Here is a 23,680-nt window from a genome sequence, read left to right as displayed (position 1 = left end):
AGCCAGTGACAAATTTAAAACAATAAACCCAAGAGTCATGATTTCTAGTCTAGGCATCTCTTCATTACCTTTCTCAGACAAAACAAGGGTACAACTGGAAATTTTAAAACTATACATGTTATTTTCCTGAGGAGCTTTAGTTTTCAGATAATGAATTACTCCAGAATGACCAGTAAGGAAATGTTGGGTAAAAAAGAAAGAGTGTATTAACTTATCAAACTTTGACTGCCAAAGGTTTGTACAGAGTTATTACCATGTGAAGAAAAGACAACTGGAAAGTGCTTGAGTGAATCTTTCAGGTACTACACCAATGCATAAGCTCTCAAATAAATAACCAAAAATAGTTATTATATGTCCAATAAGATTAAAAAAAACTTTATAATGGATAATTTAAAACATTTCAAACAATACATCTTACCATTCCAGAAACACTTGTGCTTTGAAAACATTGTGCTGAAGATTGATGCTTGTAAAGCCCCATGTATTAGGTTTTCAAATAACTTATTTTACAAAAATCAAAGTCAACACTCACATGAAATAATGCCTTTATGCATTTTTTAAGGAAGTAATGATCATAAATTGAAAAAATAAGAAGGCAAAGATAAGGGAAAATAGCTAATGAAAAAGCCAAGTACAATAAAATATTCATTTAGTAATAAGCTTCATTTTAACAGGTCAAAATTAGGTACACAGATTTTTAAAAAAATAATGAATCATAAATTTTATTTCAAAATGTAAATGTCACTAAACGTGCACACATGTTAAAACAATAAAATTTACAATCTAGTTTATTTTTTTCTTTTTGCATAGGACATCATTATAATACAGAATCTAGGTGCATAGATTTTTAAAAGGTTAATAATTAATCTTACATGTTACATGTTACTTTGAAACGAAAATGTACTATTTAATATTATAAAACTAATGTGTACAAAGTATAATCAATAATATACACACTTAGGAAATGAGCACTGAAGCTGAAATACTATGTAGAGTTTTTTGTTTAATACCGACACCATTCACGTGTGCCAGATACAGCTCTCAGGACCATCTCTCATTACACAGTAGCTCTGAAAATGGATGAGGGAGATGGTAACTCTGCTGGGGATGGGAGGAGGGAAATAATCTCCAGACGGATGTGTATAGATTTAAAAAACCCCAATCTATAGATTCTGATAAACTTCCTGGCCTGTGTCTTTTTCTCCCTAGTAAGAATTTTGTGAGGGGAAAAAAGAAAATGGCAACATTTTGATCACTGAAAACATATGATAATCACATGCAAAACATTTCATTTTCATTGCAATAATAAAAAGTTCCAAAGAAAGGTGATTATATAAACTTACCTCACCGTCTAAGGGGGAGTGTTGTTTTTGTGGACTTTGTGACGCTTTTTGCTATATAACCCCACACCCCCCAAAAAAGGGAAGCTGGTCAGAATCTAGAACACTGGGAATGAAAAACGCTATTTACTAAAATGATCACTCACATTAATCTCTGTATCTCTCGCGTATGGTGTTTTTCTAGATCTACTGGTTAGAAGACGCTGCCCTTTCCCTTAAATAGCTTACAATTTAAATGAGGAAAAGCAAAAATAAGCTGACAAACAGTATTTTCCTGTGTCTATAAGCATCTATAGAAACAGAAATTTTAAAAAACTATGTTTTTTATATGTACATGGATATAAACACATTCATAGAGAGGTAATCTCTCACTAAATTCTCTCAATGAAATCATCCTCTTTCTTTAATGGCTTCAAATACCACTCTAATGCTAACAGCTTTAGCTCTCTCCTATCAGCCAAATTCCAGGCTCGCATTTTCAAATGCCTGTGGACCCTCTCTACTTAGAAACCCCACTGTCATCTCCTGTTCAACGTAACCAAAAAAACCCCTCAATTTCCCATACTAACTGGGTATTTCTCCCCAATTTGCTAATTTCTGTTATTATGTCAATTAATAATATCACAGTATCTGTATAGTGAGTGTTTTACAATGTGTTCTTATACACAGTATCTCAAGTGATTCTTCTTACTCTGTGAGATAAACAAACATCATAATCATATTCTTTTAAAGATGAGAAACTTGAGGATAGAGAGGTTATATGATATGTGCAAGGTTACAAAGTTAGTAAGTAGCATAATTGAGATCTGCACCTATGCCTTCTGAACCCAAATCCAACATTCTTTCCACAAAGCTAACTCCCATTAAAACCATTCTTTTAGCCTCAAACCCTTGCTTTGGAACCTTTTTTTTTCACTCATTTTCAGTGATTTATTTAACATTCACTACACATCTATGTAAGACATAATGATGCTTCTCTTGAAATCTCTCTTATAGTTAATTTATAAAACCCTTTGTGGTAGTAGGGGGTGCAGCATACACCATACTAGTAAATAGGTGAAGCCATAATAATTCTGAAATAATTAATACTTAATAGTTAAACATTAAACATATGAAGAAAATAAAGGCACAGAATGGCTCAGTAACTTTCCAAAAGTCAAGCACATACCAAGTAGCAAAGCTGGATTCAAATTCAGATATTTCCGATTCTAAGCCCTTACCACAGGACGACACTGCCTTTCCTTAGGAAAATTAGAAATCATCTAGTCTTATGCCTTCATTTTGTACCCTAATCTAATTATTGCAATTACTCTCTATTTCATTTTCCTTCTTTCCTCATCTCGTTCTAACATATTCTAACATGAGTAGATTAGTTTTTCAGAAGTACCTTCCCTGTCTTTTCTCCTGCTTAAGAACTAAAATTGTTCTTTTCTGCCTAATTATTCAAGATCAAACTCTAATTTGACATTTAATCAAGGCTATCTACAATGTAATTATCTCTTACTAGTTATATGACTTCTACAGAAGGCAAGCTAAATGAGTTAATTTATGTAAAATGTATAGAACAACACTTAGGACATAGTATGTGTTAGCCATTATCGTTTACTGAGAGTCAGTATAGCATTCTGGTCATAGACCAGGGTTTGGAGCCAGCCTGTCCTTTTTTTTTTTTTCTTTCCAGTTTTATTGAAATGTAATTGACATACAGCACTGTATAAGTTTAAGGTGTAATAGCATAATGATCTGACTTACATACATGATGAAATGATTACCACAATAAGTTTAGTGAACATCCACCATCTCATAAAGATAACAAAAGAAAAAGAAAAAAAATGATGAAATGATGCGAACTCTTAGGATTTTCTCTCTTAACAACTTTCACATTTAACATATATTTTGTACATTGCATCCCTAACTCTTATTTATCTTATAACTGGAAGTTTGTACCTTTTGGCCACCTTCAGCCAATTCTCCTTCCCCCATGCCCTGTCTCTGGTAACCACAATTCTGACCTCTTTTTCTATTAGCTTGTCTGTTTGTTTGTTTTTGAAGTATAACTGACCTACAACACTATGTTAGTTCCTGGTGCAAAAGACAGTGATTTGATATTTCTATATATTACAAGGTGATCACCATGATAAGTCTAGTTACCATCTAGACTTTTTTTTTTTAAAGAAACTGTTTATTTTCCATCAGCTTTATTTCCATTTTCTGTTCAGCCTGTCTTGATTAGAATCTTTGCTCTGCCACTTACTAGCTGAGTATTTAACCTTAGGAAAATTGTTATCCTCCCTGAGCATCAGAGATCATCATCACAGGCTTGATACATTTGAAAAAATATAAGAGAATTTATTATGTGTATGGTACTTAAAGAAGATATACTTTGGCTAGAGTTATGAAACAAGAGAGAAAGCAGCTAGAAGATGAGTGATTCATTTGTTCAATCATTCATTTAAAAAATATTTATTGAGCTTTACTAGGGGCTAAGACCTGCTTAAATCTAGCGATATAGCAGTGAATAAACATGACAGACATGGTCCCTGTCTTCATGGAGTTTACGGATAAATGGGAGAGACAGATATGTCGTGTGTGTGTGTGTGTGTGTGTGCGTGCGCGCGGGCGCGTGCGTGTGTGTGTATGTTTTTGGCCACACCACGTGGCTTGTGGGATTTTAGTTCCCCGACCAGCGATCAAACCCAGGCCCTTCGCAGTGAGAACGTGGAGTCCTAACCATTGGACCACCAGATAATTCCTGGGAGAGACAGATATTAAACAAGCAAAAATATAAATAATTATTTAACTATAAAGAAAAAATTCCCAAGGTGATTTCAGAACAAAAAGACAAGTAACACAGGCAAAAAATTGAACCAGGTTTAGAGGCAACTACAGAGGCTGATTAAAAAAAGAAGTGTTAACAGGGGTTGTTAATTGAGTAGATGTGGAGAAAACAGAAAGTAAAGAATCAAAGATGACTGAAGTATTAAACCTGTGAGCCTTGCAAATTTTTGGTATTCCCTAGAGGTAAGGAAGTCAGTGATAGGTTCAGATAACAATAGTTTATATTTGCATGGCACTTTACAGTTTACATAAAGCATTTTCACTTTCCTGATACACTAGAGATTTAGGAAATGGCAGCTGGATAGTAAAGTGATATGTCTAATGACAGATAGGTAGTTAAGAGTAGAGACTATCACTGTCCTAAAAGCAAGATCAATCACTTCTGATTGTCCTCAAGCCTATCTACATATGAGGACAATTAATCTAATCACAAGCAGGAGACAGTTATACTATTTACTCGAGAATTCATATAATTAAGATATCAACTCTTTTTTTTTTATTAAGACAATAAAATCTGACATCCTCAGGAAAGCAAATAAGCACTTACTTCTAAGAAACGTTAGGAATATCATTCAATGAATCCAAAGGGCTCACCTTGACAAAGTCCAGGACAGCATCTCTTTGAATCTGCCTGGTCCTTATTTTCTCTTCCTCATACTGTAGGGCAGCAAGTTGTGCCTCTCTCCGAGTACGTTCTATTAATTGTTCTCTTCTCCGATGAAGTTCCAAGTCTGCATGTGAAAACTAGAACAAAAGTATCATTTTGCATATGCAAGTAGCGATAAAGATCAACTTACCAATATTCTTTATCAATTTGGGAAACTACTGTTGACCCAAGCAACTGTTACTTTGCAGTCACCAAGCATTTCTTCAGATGTGTTTATTGCTAATCTTTTCCCATCTTTGCACTGTGTTCTTACATGTATTATAAAGACTTATGTTCTGTCTGGTGTCTAAACACACTGTTACCAGCATAAGTTGCACATATTATATTAACTGTAGACTGAAGAGACAGGTAATGAAATTTACAGATATTTGGCAATTAACTGTAATTTAAGTATTATAAAAGAAGAAAACCATCTTAATTTAAAAAACCCCACAAACTAAAACTGAAAAAAATGTTTTTACCTGATTATGACTTGGTGATAGTGATAAGAGGGAAGATGGCTCAGCTGGAACCCTGACCCAAAAAAGAAAAAAAGGAAAGAAAAAACTCTTTGATAAGACAGACAGATAGATAAAAGACAAGTGGAATTTTATTGTTAATGCAGCTTTCTATTAATCAGCAGGCAAACTGTCTGGTCAGCACTGAAAGACCAACTGCATTTTGTAAACTTGAGCCCAAGTCACTAAATTAAGCTACAGGAACACCTGATGTCTCCAACTCACATTTCACGTGATGATATCACTGATGAAGCTACAGATAGCTAACAACTGTCTATGTCAGTCAGTGCTGACAATACGGTTATTTGAGATCACTTCTCAAACAATATCGTTTCTTTACAGCACACTAAGTACTACAATCTTCTTTACTATCATGACTGAAACAAGATACGTGTAAATGGAGATGGTTTATACACAAAGCCATTTTATCAGCAGAAATCTGGAATACTACAGAACCTGTAACTGCACGTTTAAAGCACTCCTACTCCCATTTTAATTGAAGGAGCAATTTTAACAACAAAAGTAAAGATTTTGTTGATTTTTATCTTTTAGAAAAACATGAAACCTGATTTGATGCTTAAAAAAAAACAGTAAAACTTGCTTCTCAGTTTTATCAGTGCTAACTCTTATACTTTGATATATATTCCCTGTTGTAATTCCTGAATTTTAAAAATATAATATGTAAGAAACCAAAAACTTAAGCTATTCTACTATACTCTTTCATGCCACGATTTTTTCTTATATTCGTTCCAAATCTTTGAAGTTTTCACAAAATTCTTTTTTAAAAAAAATTTCTAGCCATTAAAAAACTTTTGACAGAATAAATTATGTTTATAATTTTTAAAAGGAACAGAATAAATAACTACCAAATAAATTACTTAATAATAACTTCCTATACAAGGTTTAAAATAACGTTAAAGCTAGGGAAAAGCTTCTTTAACTTTCTACTAATCCTTGTCAACCTTTATCCTAGCACTCCTAATCAGTGCGTCCTCAGTCACAAGTCTGACAAGATAAGAGGAGGAGAGTGGGTTGGTAGGGAAGACTTTTAACTGGGATATAACCACTAATGTGAGATGAGTGACTCCAGTACTATATACTAGTCTGGGAGAAAAATAACTGGCATTAACTGCAAATTTGTCCCAAACTACTAATTTCACTGTTAACATTTCCTATAGCTTTTATTGGCCATCTGTAGATAAACTATACCAAAAAACCCAGAAAGGACCATGTAAACCCATCTCAAATGGGTTTATGTGCCCTGATTTGAACACTATGTTTTAATAATGTTTTTCAAGCAAAACCTTTTAATATACACCTTCTTTCTACTCCCATTTCTTTACTCTCTTTTTATACCAAAACCTCTTTAAAAAGCTGGTTAAATCCATTGTTTCTACTTCATTTCATCCCATTTTATTTTGAACCCATACCAATCTGGATCTGTCCTCACAACTTCACTGAAAACTGCTCTCTTCAAGTCTGAGGCTTTACATGTCCAAATCCAATAGTTAATTTCTTAGCCCTCACCTTACTGAACCTACCAGCAGTATGTGTGACACTAACTGCATCAGTCAATAACTGCATGGAACTGAATTCTGCCAGCAACCTATATAAGCCGGGAAGTGGATTCTCCTCCAGGGTTCTCCAGATAAGAATCCAGGCCATCCAAAACCTTGACTTTGGCCTTGTGAAGCCGTAAGCAGAGAAACAAGAGAAGCCTGCCCAGACTTCTATCTCTCACAACTGTAATATAATAAATAGGTATGTTTTAAGCTACTAAATTTGTGGTAATTTGTTATACCAGCACTAGAAAACTAATATATAAGGCAACTGAGCAAAAAGCTGGCTTTCAGTCAGTAAATTTAAGAAAACAGAAATCGTATCAAGTATCTCATCTGACCACAACGCTATGAGACTAGATAGCAATTACAGGAAAAAACTGTAAAAAATACAAACATGTGGAGGCTAAACAATATGCTACTAAATAACCAAGAGATCGCTGAAGAAATCAAAGAGGAAATCAAAAAATACCTAGAAACAAATGACAATGAAAGCACGACGACCCAAAACCTATGGGGTGCAGCAAAAGCAGTTCTAAGAGGGAAGTTTATAGCAATACAATCCTACCTCAAGAAACAAGAAAAATCTCAAATAAACAAACTAACCTTACACCTAAAGCAATTAGAGAAAGAAGAACGAAAAAAACCCAAAGTTAACAGAAGGAAAGAAATCATAAAGATCAGATCAGAAATAAATGAAAAAGAAATGAAGGAAACAATAGCAAAGATCAATAAAACTAAAAGCTGTTCTTTGAGAAGATAAACAAAACTGATAAACCATTAGACAGACTCATCAAGAAAACAAGGAAGACTCAATCAACAGAATCAGAAATGAAAAAGAAGTAACGACACTGCAGAAATACAAAGGATCATGAGAGATGACTACAAACAACTATATGCCAATAAAAATAGGACAACCTGGAAGAAATGGACAAATTCTTAGAAAAGTACAACCTTCCAAGACTGAACAGGAAGAAACAGAAAATATGAAAAGACCAATCACAAACACTAAAATTGAAACTGTGATTAAAAATCTTCCAACAAACAAAAGCTCAGGATGAGATGGCTTCACAGGTGAATTCTATCAAACATTTAGAGAAGAGCTAACACCTATCCTTCTCAAACTCTTCCAAAATATAGCAGAGGGAAGAACACTCTCAGACTCATTCTACGAGGCCACCACCACCCTGATACCAAAACCAGACAAAGATACTACAAAAAAAGAAAATTACAGACCAATAACACTGATGAATATAGATGCAAAAATCCTCAACAAAATACTAGCAAACAGAATCCAACAGCACATTAAAAGGATCATACACCATGATCAAGTGGGGTTTATCCCAGGAATGTAAGGATTCTTCAGTATACACAAATAAATCAATGTGATACACCACATTAACAAATTGATGGATAAAAACCATATGATAAACTCAACAGATGCAGAAAAAGCTTTTCACAAAATTCAACACCCATTTATGATAAAAACTCTCCAGAAGGTGGGCATAGAGGGAAACTACCTCAACATAATACAGGCCATATATGACTAACCCACAGTCAACATCATTCTCAATGGTGAAAAACAAACCATTTCCTCTAAGATCAGGAACAAGACAAGGGTGCCCACTCTCACCACTATTATTCAACATAGCTTGGGAAGTTTTAGCCATGGCAATTAGAGAAGAAAAAGAAATAAAAGTAAAAGTAATCCAAATCAGAAAAGAAGAAGTAAAACTGTCACTTTTGCAGATGACATGATGCTATACATAGAGAATCCTAAAGATGCTACCAGAAAACTACTAGAGCTAATCAATGAATTTGGTAAAGTAGCAGGATACAAAATTAATGCACAGAAATCTCTTGCATTCCTATACACTAACAATGAAAAATCTGAAAGAGAAACTAAGGAAACACTCCAATTTACCATTGCAACAAAAAGAGTAAAATACCTAGGAATAAACCTACCTAAGGAGACAAAAGACGTGTATGCAGAAAACTATAAGACACTGATGAAAGAAATCAAAGACAATACAAACAGTTGGAGAGATATACCATGTTATTGGATTGGAAGAATCAATACTGTGAAAATGACTATACTACCCAAGGCAATCTACAGATTCAGTGCAATCCCTATCAAACTACCAATGGCATTTTTCACAGAACTAGAACAGAAAATTTTACAATTTGTATGGAAACACAAAAGACCCCGAATAGCCAAAGCAATCTTAAGAAAGAAAAACAGAGCTGGAAGAATCAGGCTCCCTGATTTCAGACTATACTACAAAGCTACATTAATTAAGACAGTATGGTAACCAGCACAAAAACAGAAATATAGATCAATGGAACAGGAAAGAAGGCCGAGAGATAAACCCACGCACATATGGTCACCTTATCTTTGACAAAGGAGGAAAGAATATACAATGGAGAAAAGACAGTCTCTTCAATAAATTGTGCTGGGAAAACTGGACAGCTACATGTAAAAGAATGAAATTAGAACACTTCCTAACACCATACACAAAAATAAACTCAAAATGGATTAAAGACCTAAATGTAAGGCCAGACACTATAAAACTCTTAGAGGAAAACATAGGCAGAAGACTCTATGACATAAATCACAGCAAGATCTTTTTTGACCCACATCCTAGAGTAATGGAAATAAAAACAAAAATAAACAAATGGGACCTAATGAAACTTAAAACCTTTTGCAAAGCAAAGGAAACTACAAACAAGACGAAAAGACAACCTTCAGAATGGGAGAAAATATTTGCAAATGAAGCAACTGACAAAAGATTAATCTCCCAAACATACAAGCAGGTCATACAGCTCAATTTCATAAAAACAAAAAGCCCAGTCCAAACATATGCGGAAGACCTAAATAGACATTTCTCCAAAGAAGATATACAGGTTGCCAACAAACACATGAAAGGATGCTCAACATCACTAATCATTAGAGAAATGCAAATCAAAACTACAATGAGGTATCACCTCACACCAGTCAGAATGGCCATTATCAAAAAAAACTACAGGGGCTTCCCTGGTGGTGCAGTGGTTAAGAATACACCTGCCAATGCAGGGGACACGGGTTCGAGCCCTGGTCCAGGAAGATCCCACATGCCGCGGAGAAACTAAGCCCGTGCATCACAACTACTGAGCCTGTGCTCTACAGCGTGCAAGCCACAACTACTGAGCCTGCGTGCCACAACTACTGAAGCCTGCACGCCTATAGCCTGTGCTCTGCAACAAGAGAAGCCATTGCCATGAGAAGCCCACACACTGCAACAAAGAGTAGCCCACACTCGCTGCAACTAGAGAAAGCCCACGTGTAGCAACGAAGACCCAATGCAGCCAAAAATAAATAAATTAAAAAAAAAAAACTACAAACAATAAATGCTGGACAGGGTGTAGAGAAAAGGGAACCCTCTTGCACTGTTGGTGGGAATGTAAATTGATACAGCCACTATGGAGAACAGTAAGGAGGTTCCTTAAAAAACTAAAAAACAGGAATAAAGACGCAGACGTAGAGAATGGACTTGAGGACATGGGGGTTGGGGGGTGGGAAGGGGAAGATGGGACAAAGTGAGAGAGTAGCATTGACACTGACATATATACACTACCAAATGTAAAACAGGTAGCTAGTGGGAAGCAGCTGCATAGCACAGGGAGATCAGCTTGCTGCTTTGTGACCACCTAGAGGGGTGGGATAGGGAGAATGGCAGGGAGATGCAAGAGGGAGGGTATATGGGGATATATGTATATATATAACTGATTCACTTTGTTATATAGCAGAAACTAACACAAAATTGTAAAGCAATTATACTCCAATAAAGATGTTAAAAAAAAAAAGCTGGCTTTCACCTTGAGGGTGGGTGTATCATATCCTGGGAATCTTGGGCTTTACTTATGATGGATACAGGAGGCAGGAAGGACAAAAGATAAAGCTGAGGTCCCCCCACTACAGGGAAATGTAACAAGAAGTCCTTGCGTGACACTGGAATCTCAAATGACCACACTTTCAATATAAGGACACATGGTAACTAAAAAGCTATTTTGAGATAAATTTCAAAGATATGAAATGTAACTAAATCGCCATGAACTAACCAATAAGACTAAAAAGTCCAAGTTATAAGACTTCTTTCATTATTCTCCCTACATTTTCTTTATCCATCTATATTTCAGTCTCCTAAAGAACTTCAATATCCTGTCAAGTGTAAGTAAAGAATGATGTATGACACTATCTACACGGTAAATTTACTGTTGTTTAAGAATAGGCATATCAAGTCTACCACTTTAAGATTTCATAAAAACAGAAAGGAAGCAATAAAACCAAAGGCTGGGAATTTTTCAACTATTGTCATGCAGTTTATGACAAGAAACTTTGGAATTCAAGGATAAGAAGCAGTACTCTTGAAAAAAAAAAGAAGAAGCAGTACTCTAAATGGCCAAGCTAAGTCTAGAAATATTGTGTAAGGCACTAATTGTAGATAAAAGATCACTTCAATTGAGATAGGAATGAGGAATATATTGCTGTCTCTGTCTGTGGCTCTGTTTCTAATCAAAAGTTTAAGTAAAATAATTGCAGGACTCTGGAAATTCACTTAGCCCTCTTTATGCATAAATCCAGACATATCACTACAAAATCTCACTGCTATTAAGTATCTTCAAATCAAATAATTATACAGGTAATGGTTTAGGTGATCTGAATTTAGAATGAATAAATCAATTTTACTTCTTTTTCTATTACATAAGCACAAAGGTATATTTCACTTAGCTCTAAATACACCATATTTAAAACACATAGTATCTAAACATCTTCATTATACATAGATCTACACAAAACCAAAATCATTTCATTACCTAATTACTGAGTTTTAAGACAGAAAGAAATAAGTAGAATTGGTTTTTCAAACCTGTTTTGATGTGAATATCTTCTCGTGTCTTCTGTTTTTTGAAATTCCCTCATGGGTACTGGCTTTACTGGTGAACCCTAGGCCAAAAAAAGAAAAACAGATCAATTTAACACATGTATCCACATGTATCCAGAAAAGTGTAATTACACAGCTCATATTCAACTTGGCATTTAGGGATCTGTATATTACACTAAAAATATTTTAACAGAAACTTCAAATGTGAATTTTCATGTTTAAAAGCATTATAGGCTGTATTACTGCTTTGGTGAAGCACAAAACTGTTCACAATCCAAAAACATTTATTTTAAAAAGAGCAGATTTTCTTCACACTGTATTTTATGAATTATAATGACCACATAGTAATATTTACTAGATGATAAGATGTGAAAGTTGAAAAGGATCTTAGAGATCATCTAGTACAAACTTCCATCTAGAACAGGAATTCCTACCAACCCTACCGTGACTTTTGCTCAGCCTCTCTTGAATATTTCTAGTAATAGGAAGTTCACTGGGGAGATTACATTTCTTTACTTCTTCATCATCATAAATTGTTACTTATGTTAGTCAGACAAATAGTCCTGGGGATGCTGGTGGAATACCAAGATAAAGCAAAAAGTAATTTCTATTTATGGTAAAATATGATATTAAAAGAGAAATAGTGGCAATTTATTTATAAACTGAAGGGTAAAGGTCATTTCAAAAAACATTACCAAAGAAAATTAAACTGGCTTAAGTTATATGGACTATATACTGAAAAGTAAAATTATAAATCAAAGGTAGAGGCTCATGGGATATCACACCACCTATTTTGTCAAATGAGAATCTATAAAAATAATATAATCTTACTTCAACACCAAAAATAATCATCAAAATGGGTATTCTGGAAGGGGGAAAAAAAAACTTATCCAAAAAAAAAAAAACCCTAAAAATCAAATGTAAAACTATTTATAGTCTATCTCCAAGGAATAGGTACATCACAAATAACTAGAAAATCTTCTTTGGTGACTTACTCCAAAGGGCTAAAGCTGACTCCCGTAAAGTCTGGGCATAATGATCGTATTAAATGAGATACAATTCTAGAATCTTGATGAGAGAATAATTACTCTAATTTCAGTGAATATGACTTTTTAAGTGAACAAAAATCTCTCCTAGTATGTTAACATCAGTGACTTATCACCCTGGTTTTACAATACTGCAATCACCTAAAATTATTGCAAGGGGTACATGAAATTTTCATGACAAAATGAATGTAACATTGGTTTAATTTAAAAAATAAATATGTCATAGTCTATAAATATAAGTCATACCTTATTTATCACAGTATCACTGTGTATGTGACAGGCATTATGATAAAATTAAACAATAGCAGAGTGTTTAAAATCTCAAATTGTTTTTAACAACCCATGTTTAGGTAGTATCCAAGAATATAAAAAAGTATTTCTTCACTGGTTATTAAACCATTTAAAATAATACTGCTTTATTTTATTTTTATAGGTGCCAAACTTTAGAAAGCCTTATGACACAGAAGTCATAAAGAGCCTTATGACAGAATCATAAAAACTACTATATATAGTAGGTAGATGGAATCAAAAAACTTATTACAAATTAGCCAATGGATTAAAGAAATGATACTACAATTTTTCATCAGTAGCATAACGTGCATTTTCACTTTTAGTAGAAACACCTCATCTACACAGCCTAATTAACAATAAAATGGTCAAAGAGAAAGACCACAAGAAAAAGGATTCCCTTTTAGATTATAATGTGCATTGTTAACTTAAGCTTTATTGCAAAGTAGTTGCCCTCTGCTCTAGCAGAAGTGCTTATAGCCTGAACCACAAGTAGTTTCATTAATCATAGGTACACACTGCTATCTGTAGGCTGCAGGACTTTGATTTACAGTAGTTCACTTTATCTTCTGGTTTCACTTTTCGAGGTTTCAGTCACCCGCAGTCAACCATGTTCCAAAAATATTAAACGGATAACTTCAGAAATAAACAATTCATAAGTTTTAAATTGCATGCTGTTCTGATGAAATCTCAAGCTGTCCTGCTCCATCCCACCTGGGCTGTAAAGCGTCTCTTTGTCCAGAGTATCCTGCCTGTTAGTCCGTTAGTAGCCGGCTCAGTTAGTCTCTCTTGGTTAACAGATTGACTGTCGCAGTATAGCAGTGCCTATTTTACTAAATAATGGCCCCAAGTGCAAAAGTAGTGATGTTGGCAATTCGAATATGCCAAAGAGAAGTCATAAAGTGCCTCCTTTAAGTGAAAAGGTGAAAGTTCTTGAATTAATAAGGAAAGAAAAGAAATTGTATGCTGAGGTAAGATCTATAGTAAGAAGAAATCTTCTATCTGTGAAATTGTGAAGGAAAAAGACATACATGCTAGTTTTTTTTTTATATAATGTATTTTAATTAATAGTGTAGTACAGTTTTGTTTTTGTTTTTTTGTTTTGTTTTGCGGTACGCGGGCCTCTCACTGTTGTGGCCTCTCCCGTTGCGGAGCACAGGCTCCGGACGCGCAGGCTCAGTGGCTGTGGCTCACGGGCCCAGCCACTCCGCGGCATGTGGGATCTTCCTGGACCGGGGCACGAACCCTTGTCCCCTGTATCGGCAGGCGGACTCTCAACCACTGCACCACCAGGGAAGCCCTATATGCTAGTTTTGCTGTTGCAGCTCAAACTGCAAAAGTTACAGTCACAGCATGTGATAAATGAATGCTTAGTTAGGATGGAAAAGGCATTAAATTTGTACAATGAAATATTTCGAGAGAAACAACATTCATATAACTTGTTACAGTATATTGTTATAATTTTTCTATTTTATTATTAGTTATTATTCTTAATCTCTTACTGTGACTAATTTATAAACTAAACTTTATCATAGGTGTGTATGTATAAGAAAAAAACATAGTACATATAGGGCTCAGTACCATCCGTGGTTTCAGGCAACCATCCACTAGGGGTCTTAGAATGTACACCCTCTGGATATGGAGTGGGGGGAATACTTACTGTACATAACTTTATCCAGCTTTAAATACAAGAATGTCATTTGAACACCAACAAAAAATACTGTGTTCAAAAGCCTTCAGACAGGAAGACCAAGGGTTTTTTTTTTTTTTTTTAAAGAATGATAATAACACTCTATAACATGTCCCACTTGAAGTGACTATTCGCTATTTCTAAAAGACTAAATACATCATTCTCCAAAAAGGCCCCAAGTGTTTCTCAAATAATCCCTGCTCAAAGCCTGGGACCAACTCCAGACATTAACATCACACACACTGAAGTGCAGCCATTTTATTATGCTGACTAGATACACTGAAGAATGCTATTTCTACTTGAGACCCTTGGGGAATTGGCAGAGATTTTGCAGTGGGCTGAATGCTCATTTGTTTTCTAAGGCAACTCAATGCTCCACTATAAGAGACATCCAAGAATTTTAATGGCAAACAATTTATATTCTGTGTGACTTCACATAAAAGCGCCAATATAATTAAGCTCATCATAAAAATTCTATGGTTAAGTTTGTATGTTGCCCCAAAAGTCAGCAGTTTGGTTCAGTTCTTAATTACTGATCAAACTATGATTTACCAGTTAATAACAATAAAAAAACAATAAGAACAACAATGAAAAGCATCATATTCCTCTGCATTTTCTTCCAAGGCATAGGATACTCTTAGGACTTCTTTTATTCCTTCTTCAAAATTCTGAAATCTGTATTTTTATTTGAAAAATAAACCTAAACTTTACTTGAGAGTATTGTCTGATTTTAAGAATAAAGCTGAAAAACTCAGTAATAAAATTAGAACTAAATATAATAAAACAAATAATTAATCCTAAACCAACAAATCACTGACATGACAGAAATTTATACTGTCATAAACTGTTTTTACTAGGGGACAGCAAAAAATTTAAGCTTAAGTGTGTATACTACCTCATGAGAGATTCGCCGTTGTTCAATATATGCCATAAACTGTGAACTGAGGCTGTCTGAGTCCAGGCCCTTGGGTGGTCTCACTTCTTCCTCTTCTTCCTCTGCAGTACAGCTGTCAATATAGTCAATCTGATCCAGATCATGTTCCACTGTTCATACGACACATACACACACAGACATCAGAAAAAACATTCAAATTAGATAGCCAACAAAAACAATGAATTGCATTCTTTCCTTTTCTGTAACATTTTCTATTCTGAAACTGGGAGGAATAAGTTTAAATTTAATAAGCCTTTATTATTTAGTCCATGGCCACTCACAAAAATAGGCTAAAGAAAAAATCTTAGTCCTAATTCACTATAAAGAATGCAGTAATTGATGGTAATTATTGGAAAACAGACCTCTAATATTTCTCTTTTCTTTGGACAGCTCTTGACTATTTTAAACAAGACAGTTTGAGTTTGTGAGACCGATAAGAAGAATAATTTTTTAAAATCGGAAAATATATATTCTTTTATTTATTTTTTTTTTGCATGTTTTAGGTTTGGGGCTTAATCATACCTCTTTAAAGAGCTGGGAGGCAGAAAACCTAACACAATCAACTCAAAATAAAAGTGAAAAGACAGGAGGAAAGTGGACTTGGTGATAAAGAAGTAGATACTGACGACTGTTCCCTGTCCTGTAACTGTTGTCCATAACTAGAAAAAGATTTATTTTCCTATTTAGAAAATTATTTTCTAGAGGTCAGTATTGCAGATATTTTGTAGCAGTTTGTGGATGGAAGGAAATCATTTGAGGAATTTTTGCTTCTCAAAATGCTCTGGGGTGAGGAGAACATAAATAACATATAGCCACATCATTATTTCTTCTAACACAGTTGGGTGCACCCCATTAATTTGTTTTTAAGTTTAAAAAGTAACTTTTTAAAAGCCACTTTAAATGGCACACTAGAAAAAAAAAAAAAAAACTACTAAGACGGTTTCTCCAGAGATGTATTAACTCCCAGCCATTATTGTATGGTGGTCTACAGGCTGCCTAAAAATTGCAGTTGCTGGGAATAGTAAATTTGAAGAAGTCTATTTCTTAATTTAGTTTTCTGACTCAATTATTTCTAAATAATTCCATAACAGCAGTTAATATAAAAATGAATTGACTTACCATAATTATGTAAATAGATAAAAGGCTGAAAAGGTTTTAAGTCTACATCCATGTTAGAAACCAGGTACATAAATGCATTTTTCGAATGTGCTACAACTTGTGTGACTAAATCAACAGTTCATTTTATAACTATCTCCCAAGAAAGCAGCATCACTTTTTCATACTGTCTAGAGCAGTGCTATCCAAGAGAAATAGAATGTAAGCTATGAAAGTGAACCACACATGTAATTTTAAATTATCTAGTAGCCACATAAAAAAGTCAAAAGAAAAGGTGACATTAATTTTAATAATATATTTTACTTTGTTCAATATATTTAAAATATTATTATAACATATAATCAATATAAAGTATTATTGATGTTTTACATTATCTTTCTCATGCAATGGCTTCAAAATCTGATGTGTGTTTTATATTTATAGTACAGCTCAATTCAGAAAAACCACATTTCAAATGCTCAATAACCACATGTGGCTACTGGCACAGATCTAGAGATTATTTTAAGTCCGAAATGAACCAATGGGAAAGATATCTCATACAAAAGCAAGATTAAAATGAAAAGTACTGAAATGGTAAGTGACAGGAGTAAAAAAAGAATATAAGATGGTAAGGAAAAAAAGGCGGGGCAAACCATTTAATTGAACTCATCATTCAGAGATGAAAGGTCTTCTTAGATAATATAATAGATTTCTGGAAAATCAAAGTCATTTCTCCCTTATAGCTGGCCCTTAAAATTTAAACATTAGGATTTGGTAATTCAAACTAAAGCAATATTGAATGGAATGCTAAAATCAAGAGTCTGCTTCAGAAGCACAAGAAAGCAGAAAGAGCTCCGTTTGTTAATGAACTATAAAAATAAATTAAAAAAAATTTTTTTATTTAAATTACAAAATTTAAAATACCAGAATAAGGAAAACTTGGATTCAGATGCCCATGAAGAACACAATTCCAGATGAAAGAAAAGGTAGACATCAAGGAATGCACTGAATTCCTAAAAGAGGACAAATAATGACCACAAAAAGAATCTTTAAAAAGGAGAATAGTAGGGCTTCCCTGGTGGCACAGTGGTTGAGAGTCCGCCTGCCGATGTAAGGGACACGGGTTTGTGCCCCGGTCCGGTAAGATCCCACATGCCGCGGAGCAGCTGGGCCCGTGAGCCATGGCCGCTGAGCCTGCGCGTGCGGAGCCTGTGCTCCGCAATGGGAGAGGCCACAACAGTGAGAGGCCCGCGTACCGCAAAAAAAAAAAAAGAATAGTACTTCAAAGAAGATCATGGTTAAATCAAGATTAAAAAAGATCTATTCCAGGTAAACTGTCTTTAGTAAAGTTTCCTCCCAAAATAAGAATAAGGGAAAAACACTGTATTTTAATTGCAAGTCTGAAACAGAGAAACTGAAATTTAACCCTAATAGAAAACTTTTTTTTTCTAATCAGATGGGAAGAGGAGGGAGGTCTTTAAAGAAAGACTGGAAGAAGCTACAGATACACAGATAAAAGGAGTGGATGTGAAAAGGCCACTTAAAAAGTCAGAGAGATTATAAGGACTTTGGATGTCGTCAGGAATCATGTTTACCTCCACCATTTGTTACTATTATACTGCTGCGATTCTCCTGGTACTGGCTTTCTCTTCGCAGTCTTTGTTCTTTAGTAATTTCTGCTACTCGAAGAGGCAGATCTGAAAATTCATCTGTAGGCTTAAATAAATAGCAGAAACATTAAAATAAATCATTTCAAGTTTTAAGACAACATGGTACTTAAAGCACAGATATAATATAAATTCATTAGAACTTACATTTAAGAAGAAATAGCAAAGTAGTTTTACAGATGCATCTAGAGATGCACATATTATCCAACAATATGAATGTACTTAATGCCACTGAAACCACTCTTAAAAATGGTTAAAATGGTAAATTTTATATGTATTTCACCACAATTTTAAAAAAGAATAGGGTATATATGACTCTATATACATACACATATGAATTTAAAGTATTGACATAAATGTATCTGTATTGATATAGCCACAATCATGTACACACCCACCCACGCACAAATACCAAGCAATTACAAATAACAAATGGGCTGTATTCCAAAATTAATTTGCTTTAGACTCCCAATAAAACAATGTTACAAATGGTACATTACTAGTCTTGCTAAACAAAACCTTAATCATTTAACCTAATTTATAACTAAAATATTATACCTTAGTAATTTAAAAAGAAGAGAGAAAACATAATGCTGATGATTAAAAGAGAAAAATGAGGGACTTCCCTGGTGGTGCAGTGGTTAAGAATCCACCTGCCAATGCAGGGGACATGGGTTCGATCCCTGGTCTGGGAAGATCCCACATGCTGAGGAGCAACTAAGCCCGTGCACCCTAAAGCCTGCATGTCACAACTACTGAGCCCACGTGCTGCAACTACTGAAGCCTGCATGCTGTAGGGCCTGCACACTGCAACTACTGAGCCCGTGTGCTGCAACCACGGAAGCCCGCGCGCCTAGAGCCCGGGCTCTGCAACAAGAGAAGCCACCGCAATAAGAAGCCCATGCACCACAACGAAAACCCAAACACAGCCAAAAAAAAAAGAGAGAGAGAAAAATGATATAATTAGCTGAGAAAGTTACTTATTTATCTTGAGCATGTGGATACTCTTCATTAAGGTTCCCATCTCATTACCCATCAGCCTACAGTTCTACTTTCTCACCTTACAGTACCCTTTCTACCACCTCTGCTCAAGATTATACAGGCCCTCAAGGTTCAGGTCTCAGTTGTAACTGGCTCAGTTCCCATTTGACCGTCCAGGATATAAAATTATTTATACAACACAATGAGGTAACAAACATGTAAAACACACATGGTAAAAGATGGTAAAGAAACATAATATCATTTCTGATGGTAGGACTATGTGGGATTTTTACTCCTCCCTTGGCTATTCTGTATTTTATATAACAAGAAATTGAGTCCAGTTAAGACACTTAACCATTTTCATCATTTTATTTTTCCTTAAGTTATAACATGCAGAATAGAAGAAACACTTACTTCATTCCCTGACCATCTCTTATCACCACTGTCCACACTATTGAAACCTGAATCAAGGGCTCCATAGGGGCGACCTGAGTATAATTCTTCATGGCTGCCAAAAAGAAACTTTAGTTGTTAATGTAAAGTTTGAGATTTTAAAAATTAACATTTGAAATAAATCAGATGCAATTTTACTAATAAACATTTTCATGGCATTCAGGGACTTAACTATTCAGAATGAAATGAATATTCGTTTAACTTTTTAATATGAAAAATTCCAAATTCAAAGAAAGTAGATAGAATAGTATAATGAACTCCCATGTACTCATTATCCAGCTCTAAAAATATCCACATTCTGACTTCATCTATTCCTCCAGCCATTCCCAATGCCCCCCTCAATTATTTTTAACAGTACTCTTTTTCTTAAAGTGAAATTTACATACATTTAAATGCACAAACCTTTGACAAATGAAAACATCTTTGTAACATACATACCTCTCATGATATAGGACATTTCTACTTTGCCAGAAAATTCCCACACATCCCTTCCCAGTCAACTTCCTTTACCTCACCACTATGTGCTCCTAAGAGGCAACTACCATTCAAATTTTTTTCACCTGAATTAGTATAGAACATCCTCAAAGCTGTCCAAGATCTAATTCCTGGAACCCATAAATATGTTACTTTACATTGCAAATGGGAATTAAGGTTGCGGATAGAAGTAAGGTTGCTAATCAGGGGACCTTAAATTAGGGAGATTTTCCTGAATTATCTGAATGGGCTCGATGTAATCACAAGGTTCCTTAAACATGGAAGAGGAAAATAGAAGAGGAGGATTCAATGCTGGCTTGAAGATGGAGGGAGGGGACCAAGAACCAAGGTAAGAAGACAGCCTCTAGAAGTTGAAAAAGGCAAGGAAATACATCCTACTCAAAACCTACAGAAAAGAATGCAGCTCTGCCATCATCTTAATTTTAGCTCAATGAGACCACGATTTAGACTTCTGACCTACACAACCATAAAATAATAAATCTGTGTTGTTTAGGCCTCTAAGTTTGGGGTGGTAACAATAGAAAAGTAATACAATTAGTTCTGCTTATTCCAGAATGCATAAAAATGGTATATGTACTCTTTTTCTACTCAGCATCATGTCAGTGAAATTCTTGATGTTTTTAATACCTTGGAGTAGAATGGATGAATTGTATGGTAAGCATAGGTTTAACTTAAAAAACAAAAACAAAAAAACCCTGCCAACTTGTTTTTGAAAGTAGCTGTATCATTTTGCATCCCCACCAGCAATGTATTGGAGTTCCAGCTGCCAACACTGTATTCCCAGTCATTAATTTTAGTTATTATTCTGATGGGTATAAAATGTGGTGTTAATTTGTATTTCTCTGATGACTAGTGATAATTAACATCAGTGATATTTAATACCTTTGTATGTGCTTATTGGCCGTTCATTTATCTTCTTTTGAGAAATGTCTGTTCAAATCTTTTGCCCATTAAAAAATGCAACATCAATAACCTTAAAAATATTTTGCTAAGTAAAAGAGGCCAGACAAAATGCTACATAATGTTCGATTTCATTTCTATGAAATTCTAGAAAATGCAAAACTATACTGACAGAAAGCAGATCAGTGATTGCCTGGGGCTGAGGGTGATAAAAAAATACATATCGTGATTGTGTTGGTAGTTTTGTGACTGTATTCATGTACTAAAACTCACTGAATTGCACATTAAAATGGGTAAATTTTATTATTTGTAAATTTTATCTCAATAAAGCTGTTAAAAAAAATGTGCCAATCCATTTTTCCAAAATGGATGTTCCAGTTTTACTTTTTACATATTGTATTACATAAGCAATATGAGAGCACTGGTTGTTCCACATTCTAACATTTGGTGTTCTCAGTCTTAATTTTATTCCTTCTTGTAGATGTGCAGTGGTATCTCATTACATTTCGATGATGACTAGTGATAAGCACCTTTTTGTGTGCTTATTAGTTATTTATATATCTTTCTTCGTAAAGTCTATTCAAGCCTTTTGTCCATTTTTCAACGGGGTTGTCTTTTTTTTAAATTAACATCTTTATTGGAATAATTGCTTTACAATGTTGTGTTTCTGCTTTATAACAAAGTGAATCCGTTATACATATACATATATTCCCATATCTTTTCCCTCTTGAGTCTCCCTCCCTCCCACCCTCCCTATCCCACCACTCTAGGTAGTCACAAACCACTGAGCTGATCTCCCTGTGCTATGTGGCTGCTTCTCACTAGCTATATATTTTACGTTTGGTAGTGTATATATGTGATGCCACTCTCTCACTTTATCCCAGCTTACCCTTCCCCCTCCCCATACCCCCAAGTCCATGCTCTAGTAGGTCTGTGTCTTTATTCCCGTCTTACCCATAGGTTCTTCATGACCTTTTTTTTTTTTCTTAGATTCCATATATATGTGTTATCATACGGTATTTGCTTTTCTTTCTGACTGACTTCATTCTGTATGACAGACTCTAGGTCCATCCATCACACTACAAATAACTCAATTTCATTTCTTTTTATGGCTTGAGTAATATTCCACTGTATATATGTGCCACACTTCTTTATCCACTCATCCGTCGATGGACACTTAGGTTGCTTCCATGTCCTGGCTATTGTAAATAGAGCTGCAAAGAATATTTTGGTACATGACTCTTTTTGAATTATGGTTTTCTCAGGGTATATGCCCAGCAGTGGGATTGCTGGGTCGTATGGTAGTTCTATTTTTAGGTTTTTAAGGAACCTCCATACTGTTCTCCATAGTGGCTGTATCAATTTGCATTCCCAACAACAGTGCAAGAGGGTTCCCTTTTCTCCATACCCTCTCCAGCATTTATTGTTTCTAGATTTTTTGATGATGGCCATTCTGACCGGTGTGAGATGATATCTCATTGTAGTTTTGATTTGCATTTCTCTAATGATTAATGATGTCGAGCATTCTTTCATGTGTTTGTTGGCAATCTGTATATCTTCACTGGAGAAATGTCTATTTAGGTCTTCTGCCCATTTTTGGATTGGGTTGTTTGTTTTTCTGTTATTGAGTTGCATGAGCTGCTTGTAAATTTTGGAGATTAATCCTTTGTCAGTTGCTTCATCTGCAAATATTTTCTGCCATTCTGAGGATTGTCTTTTGGTCTTGTTTATGGTTTCCTCTGCTGTGCAAAAGCTCTGAAGTTTAATTAGGTCCCATTTGTTTATTTTTGTTTTTATTTCCATTTCTCTAGGAGGTGGGTCAAAAAGGATCTTGCTGTGATTTATGTCATAGTGTTCTGCCTATGTTTTCCTCTAAAAGTGCGATAGTGTCTGACCTTACATTTAGGTCTTTAATCCATTTTGAGTTTATTTTTGTGTATGGTGTTAGGGAGTGTTCTAATTTCATACTTTTACAAGTACCTGTCCAGTTTTCCCAGCACCACTTATTGAAGAGGCTGTCTTTTCTCCATTGTATATTCTTGCCTCCGTTATCAAAGATAAGGTGTCCATATGTGCGTGGGTTTATCTCTGGGCTTTCTATCCTGTTCCATTGATCTATATTTGTTTTTGTGCCTGTACCATACTGCCTTGATTACTGTAGCTTTGTAGTATAGTCTGAAGTCAGAGAACCTGATTCCTCCAGCTCTGTTTTTCATTCTCAAGATTGCTTTGGCAATTCAGGTTCTTCTGTGTTGCCATACAAATTGTGAAATTTTTTGTTCTAGTTCTGTGAAAAATGCCAGTGGTA

At 34.9% G+C, this 23,680-nt stretch overlaps 1 protein-coding gene across 12 annotated transcripts in view; it reads right to left on the bottom strand.

Moving 5' to 3' along the window:
• LRCH3 (leucine rich repeats and calponin homology domain containing 3) overlaps window positions 1–23,680 on the bottom strand; it is a 115,869-nt gene that overhangs the window by 28,326 nt on the left and 63,863 nt on the right. For 7 of the 12 annotated variants that reach the window (XM_067738605.1, XM_067738608.1, XM_067738610.1 and 4 more), the window contains 7 exons: window positions 19,939–20,032; window positions 18,472–18,592; window positions 15,743–15,891; window positions 11,809–11,885; window positions 5,307–5,358; window positions 4,773–4,922; window positions 1,344–1,394 (listed from right to left, as the gene is read on the bottom strand). In XM_067738605.1, the coding sequence (XP_067594706.1) occupies window positions 1,344–1,394; window positions 4,773–4,922; window positions 5,307–5,358; window positions 11,809–11,885; window positions 15,743–15,891; window positions 18,472–18,592; window positions 19,939–20,032 (694 nt within the window). The remainder of the gene's footprint in view (window positions 1–1,343; window positions 1,395–4,772; window positions 4,923–5,306; window positions 5,359–11,808; window positions 11,886–15,742; window positions 15,892–18,471; window positions 18,593–19,938; window positions 20,033–23,680) is intronic. The other 5 variants (XM_067738606.1, XM_067738611.1, XM_067738609.1 and 2 more) reach the window with 1 other exon arrangement.

Source organism: Pseudorca crassidens, chromosome 5, assembly GCF_039906515.1.
Source record: "Pseudorca crassidens isolate mPseCra1 chromosome 5, mPseCra1.hap1, whole genome shotgun sequence".
Lineage (NCBI taxonomy): Eukaryota > Metazoa > Chordata > Mammalia > Artiodactyla > Delphinidae > Pseudorca > Pseudorca crassidens.
Note: the sequence above shows the minus strand (reverse complement) of the source record. Positions and strands in the feature narration are given on the sequence as shown.